This window comes from Pyrus communis, chromosome 16 (genome assembly GCF_963583255.1).
Source record: "Pyrus communis chromosome 16, drPyrComm1.1, whole genome shotgun sequence".
NCBI classification, from domain to species: domain Eukaryota; kingdom Viridiplantae; phylum Streptophyta; class Magnoliopsida; order Rosales; family Rosaceae; genus Pyrus; species Pyrus communis.
Genome location: NC_084818.1, coordinates 14,022,511 through 14,034,778, shown reverse-complemented (window position 1 = coordinate 14,034,778; position 12,268 = coordinate 14,022,511). Strand labels below are relative to the sequence as shown.

The following is a 12,268-nucleotide window of genomic DNA, read 5'->3' as shown; positions in this document are numbered from 1 at the left end:
GGGGGAGAGAAGAAAGGAGGGGAAATGAGAGAGTGGAGGAGCACCAGATCACCCTTAACCCGGTTCCTCCCCGCCTACCAGACGTGGTTTCTACACAACCCAGTGGTGATTTTGGCAATCACTTAGCAAATTGACCGTTGCCACCACCTAGGATCAATCCCACGACCTCCCTTCTTCATGTTACACCTAAAAATCGAGGGATTTGGGCCTTAATTTGTGAAGATCGAAGGTACAGCTTTAAGGGCACCTACGGCGGTGAATCCGCCATTCCTGCAATATTTCCATTCAATTGCCACCACCAATATACTTCCCTTGAGCTTAGGAACAATGCCCAATCATTGGTTGGAGTGTCAAAGTCGATTTGAGGACGAATCAAGAAACACCCAAATTCTAGGGTCTTGGTGAGTTCGTGGCGATTTGAGGCTTTTCCTGGCCAAATTGGACTTGGTAACAGGTACTAACTGAGATCTTAATTTCTGTGAAGTTACATGGCGGCGCGTGGCAGCGGCACATGGGTCGAGGCATCCCCTGACCTTCCTAAGCTAAGTTTGATACCTCAATTCTATAGGTGAAGTTAGATTGATGAAATCTCATCATTTGAGCATAGTTTTGATAGGATTCGCCACTTGATTATTATAGCAATTGACGATCCGACTGTTGGATCATCACCAAACTTTAATACGTTATAGTACGTAATATATGAAGATCATAGGAACTCATGGATCGGGAATCCGATGTACAGATCTTCTCGAATTGGATTTGTAAGTTCATAAAACAAAACGTTAACCGCCACTTGCACTTGCAATTGGTGGAGATCCAACCATTGGATCGTAATGAAACCTTACTGTGATGTTTTAGAAGCATAATGTGGATCTTTGGAAGTTACGGATCAGAAATATGTGATGCGGATCTTCCAGATCAAGTTATGTAGGGTTGTGGACCCTACCGTCGATCTTTGACCAACGACTAACTTTTGGTCAATAGGTCTCGAATCATTTTAAAACATCCTTGGGGATATGTTTTATGTAAGTTACGTGTTCTATCGATAAGAATTTTGAGACGTGGCTGAATATTTGTTCTAGGCGACGATCGTTCGTGATGCCTTGATATTCGTGCTAGGAAGCTGTAGTGTGGACCTCATTTGAGTGAGCATTTGTTGTTTTCTATATATATATATAAGCTTTACGATTTCCAGAAAAAGTTTTTAAATGAATTTATGCCTTGTATGCCATGTCTATACCGTTTATTACTATATTGTTGCATTAGTATGAATTGTGAATTACACTATTTGATGTTGCGGAGGCTCAGGTAAGCTTCAGGTGAGTTAGCATGTGATTGGCCTTGTTGCATTGCATATTGCTATGTATTTATGCATTTAGAGCTTATTAGGTTGCACCCTGGTGTTAGTGCTCCCGCCTGAGGCCAGGGCACAGCTTTCACGTGATAGTTCACCTCCCGCACCACACGCTCACCTTGGATCCAAGTTTTGGTGCTAGCCTATCATACAAACCACAATAGGTGGTTTCGACTCATAGGTGACCCACGATTTATCGTACAACTTTCACGTGATCGTAACACTTGAGCGTACTTATTCACACCCAGCCTGCCTTACAAGTCACATTAGGTGACTCTGACTCATGTGCAGACATATGTTGATGAGCTACAGGTCCAATCGTATAGGTCATGTTAGGCGACTCCTACTAGTATACTATTTTATATTGGTTTCACACCTGGCTTACATTTATTATTGTTGAAATATTATGACATGGCATACTTTAGTTTTCGCTGCTCTTGTGCATTGGTTTTCATACCTATGTAGTAGTATATTCTGGAAACTATACAAGTTTTACGACAAGGGGTTATAATGTTTTCAAAAGGTTTTTATTAAAAACTTTATTTTCAGGCCCACTCACCCTTATTTTTCGCCCCTCCAGGTTCTAGTAGCAGAGTTTTCGTACCAACGAGGATTATTGGCAAATCTTAGGGTAGACAATTACCATCTATGGTATAATTCTCACCCTATTTTACTATACTGTACTTATGCTCTGTCATCACGTGTGAAATGGGTTCATACCCGCTCACTGCGCACTTTGTACTTAGGCACTTTTAAGTTTAAATTTATTCACATCATCCACATCAATATACTTTATGGCTTTGCCACCTTGCAGGTGTCGGCCAATACAGCTTGATTCGGAGTCGACATCCCAGGTCGGGATGTGTCAACAAATATTTTACCATTTGAGGTGCTCCTTTATATATATAGATATAGACAAACCCTAACTGATTCCCACCTATAAAGGGCATCAGCTGGTAACCGTAATATCTATGTTAAATACCAAAGTGGGTTATCTACCACTCTTTCAGGTCAGCTTATATAGGTCCTTCTTTTAAGGATAGTGTGTGATTCAAATATTAACTCTAATTAATTCTTAATTTAACAATATATTTAGTAAGACCAATAAGGTTCCAACATTTCTTATTTGAAATATCAAATAGCGAGAGAAGCTAAATAAACCGTCTCATACACATATCAACTTACATACTTGGATGAAATTTGGTTACTTAGACCAACACATTTCATTAATTATTTCCCTTCTTGAGTCTTCAATCTTCGCTAGCAGCCAGTGTGTTTCCAACATCAATCACAAATCGGTATCTAACGTCATTCTTAGCGAGACGCTCCATTGCTGTGTTCACGTAATCCATTGAGATAACTTCAACCTCCGCCGTTATGTTATGTTTTGCTGCAAAATCAATCATTTCTTGGGTCTCCTTCATTCCTCCGATTCCACTACCCGCCACCGACTTCCTTCCTAGATTCACATATTCATAATCATTTTAGATTTTAGGCCGAAATAATTTACGAGATAATATACAAATTATCCAGGAGTTTTGTACTTACCCATGATTAAAGGAAACACATGGAGGTCAAGTGGCTTATCTGCTATGCCCACCAGAATAAGCTTCCCATGGGGCTTCAAAAGACCAAGTAAGGGCACAATGGGATGCGCAGCTGAGACTGTGTCGATGATGCCATCCAGTGTTCCTATGGCAGCCTGCAATTAATATGTACAAAATCATCACAAGTGCCAATGAAGGAGTTAGAAATTTTTCACCGGGTGGGCTAGCTTAAAGATTTAAATCTTTATAAAAAAGGAAACTTGATACTATATTTTTTTTACAGTATCAGCTAGCTTAAGAAAATTTTCACAAGGTGAGTCAAAAACTTTCGTTATTCAAACAAATTCAAACTTGTACATGGACAAGAAGCGATGAGAAAAAAAAATGGTTTGTAAACTATATTATATAATTAAACTGAGAGAATTCGAATTAATGACTAAATATATAGTGGGCTACATTAAAAAATCACTAAAATTACATGTAAAATTTTATGTTCTACCGAAAGCTACCTAGGCTACAGCCCAGGGTAGCCCTTAATGTGGTTCTGCCGGTGACAAGTGCACCGAGAAATTAATCTTGCCTGATCCTCTATTGACATTTAAAAAAGGATTAATTTAATGAGAGCAAAACAAGCTAACATATCATAATGAAATTGGCTAGAAATGAACCTGCATTTGCTGGGGGTCGCGGCTAACCACGAATGAATCAGCCCCAAGTCGCTTCAGAGCTTCATCTTTCTTGCTAGGGGAGGTACTAATCACAGTCACTTTTGCCCCAAAGGCCTTAGCGAATTTCACACCGACGTGACCAAGCCCGCCAAGGCCTACAATGCCAACATGCTTACCAGGCTCGGCTAAGCCAAAATACTTCAGGGGACTATAAACTGTGATCCCTGCACAAAGTAGAGGAGCACCAGCATCAAGTGGCAGGTTCTCGGGGAAACGAACAATGTAGCGCTCATTGGCGACCATTGTGTCCGAGTAACCTCCATATGTGACAGTTCTGTCGGCGTAAATGGAACCGTAGGTAAGTATCATTTTGGGGCAGTAGTTTTCAAGGTTGCTGTTGCAGCTCTCGCATGCATGGCAAGCACCAACCATGCAGCCCACACCCACTTTGTCTCCTTCTTTCACTTTACTCACCTTGCTTCCCACTTCTGTCACTTCCCCCACAATCTCGTGCCTGAAAGTTAGCCAAATTAAATTCCAATTTTGCTTTTCGTTTTGATATTAAAATTTTTTAGATGTGTTTAATTAAATAAAACTAGCAATTGCCCATGTATTATGCATGTGTTGAGCAGTCCTTGTAACAAAAAATGCAAAGACCATAATGTTGTAAGAAATTTTAAATGTTTTAAGAACTTATTTGGGCCACTAAGTACCGCACCATAGCTCTATATTTTTTATAAAGAAGTATTTCGTATATTAGAGGCCTTACATTTAATTTTTGTACATGACGAGTTTGAACTCAATTTTTTCATCTATCCTTTAATGTAAATATATAGTTATATTAAAAACTTATTTATTGGTTAAGTTCTTCATGATTAAATTTTGGCAAGTCTATAACACCGGATTGAATAGCAACCGGCATCCTTTCCTTCTTGCTCTGTGCGTGGATATCTTCTACCAATTCTTGTTTTATTTAGTAAAATAAGAGCTTAGTTGAAAAAAGATGGAAAAAAAAAAACAAAAAAACAAAAACAAAAATAGAAATAGCATTTATGAAGTCACTTAGTACTACGGTCTAGTGGTATTCCTCTTCACTTGTAAGTGAGAGATCTAAGGTTCGAATTTCATGGATGATGAATTCGATACCAAAATAGGTTGTCCATTGTATGACTTAACCAAACTTCCCCATCTCCTTAATTTAAAATATATCGTTGTACCAAAAAACAAAAAAAAAAAAAAATCATTTATGAAAAAGAGTTGACAAGGGAGATTTGCCCATACCAAATTATGTGTACATACATGTTCCAAATCAAGTTAATATAGTCCAATATACCTTTTAATTTCGGCTGGGCCAACTATTAATCAGTAGTTTGACATGCATTACATGCTATGCCCTTGAGTAGTTGAGTTCGTTGACAACATTGAAGGGCAATTGACGGTACAATTATTATATATACGAGACGAAGTTGAGTCGGTGACCGCTGAAATTAATGGTGTGTGTTTATTAGGGAGTCAGGTACAGTTCACAGTTGGGCTCGCCCATATTATTGAAAACTAGGCTTATTGAACTGATGGTCATCTAAATGCGAGCCAAATTGTCATTCAATACTACGATTTGGTAATATTTCACTTTATTTGTAAGTGAGAGTTTTATGTTCAAATCTTGTAGATAGTAAATTCAATACCAAATTAGATTGCCTATTGTATAACTTAACCGAGCCCCTCTCCCCTTAGTATGATATACATAGTTGTACTAAAAAAAATGCGACCCAAGTTCAATGTAATTAACAAGATATGGATTCAACCAAAAAAAAAAAAAAAAAAAAAGAGGATGATGCTAGAAAGACTAAATTTGTGGACAAAATTTACAAGCTATATGATGCGTCACAAATATAAATGAGCACATTTATCAACGTTTAAGTAATAATTCAATCATTAACTTACATATCTTTTAGTTTACACAATTTTGTCTCCCTAGTATTATTCAAAAAAAAAAAAAAAATTCTGGATTGAGATTTTTTATTTTTTTATTTTGGTGTCAAATTTGTATCATACAAGTTGAATCACCTCAAAACTAACTTAAAATGTTATCACAAATATGTTCATGAGTCCTAAAGACCTCTCATATAAGGAAATAAACGAGTCACAGTCCACAGGTGATTCTAAAAATAGTACTACCCAAGATGATGAACGAGTCTCAATCCACGGGTGATTCTCAAAGTATTAGTACCCAATATATAATATTATATTTGACATTTTCAACCTATAATTTAAATAGGATTCAAATCTGATAGTTAACATAAGTTTTTCAATACATTGAATTCGAATTGTATTATTTTCGATACGAACAACTATTAGATCTGCCAATCCAAATAATAAACGAATCAAATACGGATTAAGCCAGTTTCGATCCCTTTACGGATCAATTGAAAACTCAACAGTCTATAACTTATGGATTATTGTTTTAAAACAAAATTTATATTCTAACTTATAGATTAAACAAGCTGTGTGTGTGTGTGTGTGTGTGTTTTTTTTTTTTTTTTTTTTTTTTTTTTTTTTTTTTCCACATACGCGTGATAGTTTGGGAAGGCCAAATTGAACATATAGGTGTTCAAAAACATTTTTTATGTAGGCGATATTTACGTGCGTAGACGAAGATTTGAACTCGAGATCACAGGAAAAAGTACATTTATTCTAACAAATGTGACTACATCTATGTCTACATTTTGCTTCATTTAATTATGTTAAGTTTACTCGAATAAAGAGATGGTGATTGTGTTTATTTTTATTTGTTTTCCATATTTTTTTTATGGTGCCTCTTCTAAAATTTAACAGAAAATACATTGATAAAGAAAACCAAAGAAAAGAAAGAAATAAAAGAATATATAATAACAAGAAGGATAATCAAAAGTTTGGAGGTTATTTGTACGTACCCAGGAACCATAGGGTACAAAGAGATACCCCATTCATTCTTGATGTTGTGAAGATCAGTGTGGCATATCCCACAATACAACACCTTAAACCTCACGTCCTCATCACCTGTTGATCTGTACATACACACACATATATCAACACACACGTACCGGTTATTTGCCAAAAAATTAGAGGGAAAAATTAAGCAATATATATATATATTTTACCTTCTGGAGAAGTTAAAGGGAGAGAGGTGGCCAGATTTGTCTCTAGCAGCCCATCCAAAGGCCTTCACAGGGTGTTCTAGTTCCGGAGCCTTTGCCATTTTTGAAGCACTGAGTGAGTGGGAGGAGAAAGTGTAATCTCTCAAGTGTATATGTTGAGTGCTCCACAACACGGTAAGAGTGATTAAAGCTTCGGTATAAATATAGAAAAGTTGGAGGCAGAGCCAGTACGCATAGCCAGATCTAATTTAACATTAGATTATCATCTCAACTACCATTTCGGCCTTTTAAATGTAGGCGTTCACGGTTGTGATTTGCAACAAAAGTACGGGTAAATAAATATTGAAATTAAAATGCTAATTAGTAATTTCCGAGTTTGTGGTTCTAGTTCGAGGTTTGTTTTACTGCGGCTTTTTTATAAGAGCTTGCTGCACGTTTGCTTGTGTTTTTTCAGATTTATCTCTCACATTTGAAATTTGGATGGCCTCAAGTTTTTATTGAGGATTTTGGGTTTATCCGCTGGTTTTTGAGGTTTCTGTTTCTCTGATGCGTTGTGGGCTTTTTGGTTTCATTTTCAAGGAAGGATGCGAGTGGGAGACAGACAGATCAAATTGTTGAAGATTCTTTTGAATGGAAAAGATCCTCTTTGTAGGGATCCGGAGATTAAGCAATCACGACCGTTTCTTGTATATCGTGCGGTCAAAAATTATTTTAAAATTTAAATTTAAATTTAAATATAAATAATATCTAACAAAAACTGACCGCATGATATACGATGAACGATCGTGATTGCTTGATCCGCCGGATCCCCACAAAGAAGATCCGGCGGGGATCCTTTTCCGTATTGAATGATCCCAGGTACATTTGTTATATTTGGTTGGTTAACAATTTATTTTTTGTTTAATTTTCTTTAGTATTCTGATTTTTTTATTTTTTATTTTTTATTTTTTTGTGGTTGCCGGACTTTTTGAGATCTGGTGTGAAGTTTTTCCCAGTTATCAATTTATCATTGCAGATTTCAGCATAATCAAACATGGTTTTACTCCAGTTTTACTGCTGTGTATTTGTTCCTCATTTTCAATTCAGCTCTATCGCATGATTGACGACTATGGTACGTGAGGCAAAAAGGCTTTAAAGCTTTTTCTTTTCTTCTCTTTTTTTTTTTTTTAACCAAAAAAAGTTCGAAACTTTTTTGGTATAATTTTAAATTAATTATGTGGAACATTAATGTACTAATACAAAGACGAATTAAATATGACAGATATATAACGCCTCAACTTTTGGTACGCCTCACGAAATACTGTTGTACATAGGCTTGGCAAACGGGTCGTGTCTATCGTGTTCGTGTCGTTTTCGTGTAACACCTGTTATCTTAACGGGTCGTGTCGTGTCACACCCGTTATCTTAACGGGTCCTTAATAGGTGGGTAAAGTGACCCGACCCGTTATGACCCGTTAAGAAAAAAATATTTTTTTTAAAAATTTGCACATACCACACATTGCCACATAAATATTACTTCAAAACATTAAAACATTTCTCGTTCAAGTACTATATCTACACTCGAAAATAAAAGCCTAATAAAAAAAATAATACATACACTACTAATCTATTACAAATATTAAATGTGCAAGGATAAAGAGTTTTTGTTTTTAAGATTGTAAGTCTTTCTCAAAAGTTTACACCTCTATTTACAAAATCTTCAATTTACATCGATCATCATGAAATTGTATTGGAACTTTGGCTTGATCTATTGCCTTCAAGAGTTATGTTGAAGATGTTTTCAGTAAGGTTTTCCGCGTTAGAACTCTCTTCCGCATAAATTAAGTATAGAAAAAGCAAACATTAAAAATCATTCAAATTATGAAAAGTTAAACAAAATAATTATGAAAAGAAATAAAATAATAATACTATACCATATAAAAATATATTACCTCCTTTTCCAAATAGCCAATCTCGTGTGCACAACAAAACTTGAACTGTTTCTGGTAATAATGAACTACGATATTGATCTAGTACTGTACCCCCAATACTAAATGCAGATTCTGATGCAACAGTTGAAATGGGAATCGTTAACACATCTCGTACTAATTGAGAAAGTATCGGATAATGAAAACGCTCCATTTGCCACCAAGAAAGAACATCTATGTCTACTTTTCTATCTATTCTTTTATCCTCCAAATACTTATGCAATTCATTTTTTTCAATCGAACTTGAACCATCATAATTATTATCAAAATCCTACATCATAAAAAAGCAGGCATCATGTCAATTTCAAATATAATTTCAACACTTATTATAGTACTAATACTACAATCTACAAATATATAAAGTAAATAAAAACAAACTTAGATTACCTCAAAGATAACATCCACATATTCTGTTTGATGAATAGGCACTGAATTCACTGCAGTATTTGAATTATCAAGATGTGAAAGTTTTTCCAAGTACACACCAAAAAGATCATTCAATTTGTCATCAACCTTTGTAAATTCAACCGAATTCACACCATGAAGTTTTGTGTAAGCCCAATCCACAAAATGCAATTTATAACGAGGGTCTAAGATGATTGTGATTGCCAAAATCAAACTGTACTCAGACCAATACTTCTCAAACTTCATGTACATGTAAGATCTCATCTTCTTCATGAAGCTTTCAGAGTCATTCATGGCTGCCTTAATTTGAAGTTGGATTACAAAGACCTTAGGGAAGAACAAATTTGATGTGGGGTACTTTGTCCCAGAGAATAAGCAAGTAACCTCATAAAAGTACCCCAAAAACTAGGAAATCTTCATTATTTTATCCCACTCTTCAAAAGATGGACAACTAGTAAAATTGGAATCACTCAACCCTAAATGAATCAAAGCATATTGATAGAAAATTGCACTATCTAGCATAATATAGGTTGAGTTCCATCTAGTAGGGACATCTTGTCTCAACCCTCTCCTACTATCCAATATCCCTACTTGTCTAACACATTCACAAAACTTTAGTTTCCTAGCCTCAGAGCCCTTTATATACTTGATGCATTCACGAATTTTTATCACCGAAGAATCAATTTCTTTAAGTCCATCTTGAACTATCAAATTCAAGACATGAGCACAACAACGCACATGAAAAAAGTCACCATTCATCACGAGAAGACTTCTAAGATTCAATTGATTCTTCAAAATGCTAACAAAAGAAATATTTGAAGAAGCATTATCCAAAGTAATAGAAAATAACTTCTTCTCAATCCCCCACTCAGTCACCAATGCATTAATTTTCTCAGATAATGCAACACCAGTATAAGGAGGAGGCATGTGACAAAAACTTAAAATTCTCTTATGCAATTTCCAATCTTTGTCTACAAAGTGAGCAGTAAGAGCAAGATACCCATCAGTGCATTGCGAGGTCCATAAGTCTGATGTCAAACAAATTCTACCTTCAACTGAGGCTAACAAATTATGAAGCCTTTGTTTTTCATTTTTGAACATCCTTAACGCACAAGCTTTAATTGTATTTCTACATGGTAACTTAATATCAGGAGATATATATGCAAACAAAGCCCTAATTCCCTCGTACTCAGAAAAACTAAAGGGAAGATTATGCTTGATTATGGCCTCTACCAATAACCCACGGAATACCACAAGATCAAAGTTTTGGGAACAAAACTCAGGCACCGACAATACTCCACTAGTCTGTCCAGGGCATGTTTTCAAATGTCTATTCATATTACCCGTCCTATGATGACTATCATCTATTACCAGTTTCTTACAATCTTTGCATTGAGCTCGACTTTTACCATCTTCAAAAACAGTAGTCAATTTGTTGAAAGTTTTCCAAACAGGAAACCTGAGTGTTCGCTTACCTAATTTGATCACTCTAGCCTTTTTCTTTGCCGGACTTGTATTTGTATCTTCTGTATTTTCACTTCCATGATCAGGTTGCATTCCCATTGTCACTTCCACTGACCCTCCATCACTAAGATTCGTAAAATCTTGCTCTACAACATCCATTGCTTCAAGAAAGAAAAACAAAATTTTAAAATCTTGCTCATACCAATTTCATACCATATCCATTTCAAATTCACATATCCATTTCAAATTCACATATATAACTATTTCAATTTCACATATATAAGTTATAACCGCACTCAAACAGTAAGCAAACAGTAAGCAAACAGTAAGCAAATAATGGAATATCAAATGATTTTGACTAAATTAGTAGGCCCTATAATATAAACCACGATGGCAAGAGAAGATGCTTTATCAATTATCATCATGATTGGCAATGCAAGTGGTGACTTTCGGAAAGATTTTTGAGGGTTAGAAAATGAGGATTAGGTAAATGGTTTTGAGACAGACTGTTTGAAAATTTGAATACATGTTCTCTGGAAAACCATGTTCTCTGGAAATGTCTCAGATCAGATGTAACCACATTCCACTATGACTAAGAGAATATGGGTATTTTTAATTATCTATTTTAACTCTAACCTAATTTTTCATAGCAGGTGTGCGTGGCAGCGTGAGGCCGTGTGCGGCCCGTGCGTCATCTCTCTTGTACTTCAGAATCCCTATTCAAAATCCCTAATTTAGAAACATGAATTTCAAAATCCCTAATTCAGAAACATGAATTTCAAAATCCCTAATTCAGTAATTCAGAAACATGAATTTCAAAATCCCTAATTCAGAAACATGAATTTCAAAATCCCTAATTCAGAAACATGAATTTCAGAAATTTCGAATTCCAAAAGCCCTAATTCAGAGTCCCTATTCATAATCCCTAATTCAGAAACATGAATTTCAGAAATTTCGAATTCCAAAAGCCCAAATTCAGAGTCCCTAATTAAAATCCCTAATTCAGAAACTTCAATTTCAGAAATTCCTAATTCCAAAAGCCCCAATTTAGAAACCCTAATTTAAGAAATTTCGATTTCCAAAAGCCCAAATTCAGAGTCCCTATTCAAAATCCCTAATTCAGAAACTTCAATTTCAGAAATTCCTAATTCCAAAAGCCCCAATTTAGAAACCCTAATTTAAGAAATTCCTAATTCGACAAGCCCTAATTCAGAAACCCTTGAGTTTATTACAGGAATTTCTTAACTTGTGCAGTGAGGAGGAGGGCAGACTGAGGAGTGAGGAGGGTGACAGAGTGGGTGAACCGGTGAGGAGTGAGGAAACTGACTGAGTGACTGAGTGAGGAGGGTGACACTGACAGTCTGGGACTTGGGTGAGGTCGAGACTCGAGGACGACGAGGAGAGTGAGGTCATTGATCTGAGACTGAGGTGAGGGCCCGTGAGGCGCCGCGTCCGCGTGATGGCATGAGGTCTCGGAGTCGAAGACGAAGTCGATCGAGGATTCGAGACTCGAGAGAGACAGACAGACAGAGACTGTTAAGCTGAGTTAATGAGAGAGAAAAGAAGAGTAATAGCCTACACAATGGACGGCTGAGATTAAATCTCAGCCGATCCAATGGTTATCAATTTTTTAAATTTAATAAAATATATATATATATAATTATCAAATGGACGGTTGAGATTTAATCTCAGCCGATCCAATGGTCATCAATTTTTAAATTTAATT

General features: G+C 36.0%; 2 protein-coding genes across 2 annotated transcripts; both read right to left on the bottom strand.

Annotated features, from left to right (window-relative positions):
* Positions 1-2,422: 2,422 nt before the first annotated feature.
* On the bottom strand, positions 2,423-6,930 carry LOC137720082 (8-hydroxygeraniol dehydrogenase-like). The gene is made up of 5 exons (XM_068459092.1): positions 6,710-6,930; positions 6,503-6,616; positions 3,570-4,083; positions 2,903-3,056; positions 2,423-2,813 (listed from the first exon to the last, which is right to left on the bottom strand). The coding sequence occupies exons 1-5, from the start codon at positions 6,805-6,807 to the stop codon at positions 2,605-2,607; spliced, it is 1,089 nt and encodes a 362-aa protein (XP_068315193.1). The 5' UTR covers positions 6,808-6,930; the 3' UTR covers positions 2,423-2,604.
* Positions 6,931-8,715: 1,785 nt separating this feature from the next.
* On the bottom strand, positions 8,716-9,372 carry LOC137719852 (zinc finger BED domain-containing protein RICESLEEPER 3-like). The gene is made up of 3 exons (XM_068458854.1): positions 9,061-9,372; positions 8,846-8,944; positions 8,716-8,748 (listed from the first exon to the last, which is right to left on the bottom strand). Exons 1-3 carry the CDS (start codon positions 9,370-9,372, stop codon positions 8,716-8,718), a joined length of 444 nt encoding a protein of 147 aa, XP_068314955.1.
* Positions 9,373-12,268: the final 2,896 nt, after the last annotated feature.

Bases quoted from the DNA above. Each gene is read 5' to 3' on its own strand.
- LOC137719852 (XM_068458854.1), bottom strand. From the start codon at position 9,372: ATGAATGACTCTGAAAGCTTCATGAAGAAGATGAGATCTTACATGTAC. The intron at 8,945-9,060 runs GTAATCTAAGTT...TTTATGATGTAG, and splicing joins ATGTGGATGTTATCTTTGAG to GATTTTGATAATAATTATGA. The intron at 8,749-8,845 runs GTTCTTTCTTGG...CTGTTGCATCAG, and splicing joins ATAGAAAAGTAGACATAGAT to AATCTGCATTTAGTATTGGG.
- LOC137720082 (XM_068459092.1), bottom strand. From the start codon at position 6,807: ATGGCAAAGGCTCCGGAACTAGAACACCCTGTGAAGGCCTTTGGATGG. The intron at 4,084-6,502 runs GTACGTACAAAT...GCTAACTTTCAG, and splicing joins TTGTACCCTATGGTTCCTGG to GCACGAGATTGTGGGGGAAG. The intron at 2,814-2,902 runs GTAAGTACAAAA...ATGTGAATCTAG, and splicing joins TGTGTTTCCTTTAATCATGG to GAAGGAAGTCGGTGGCGGGT.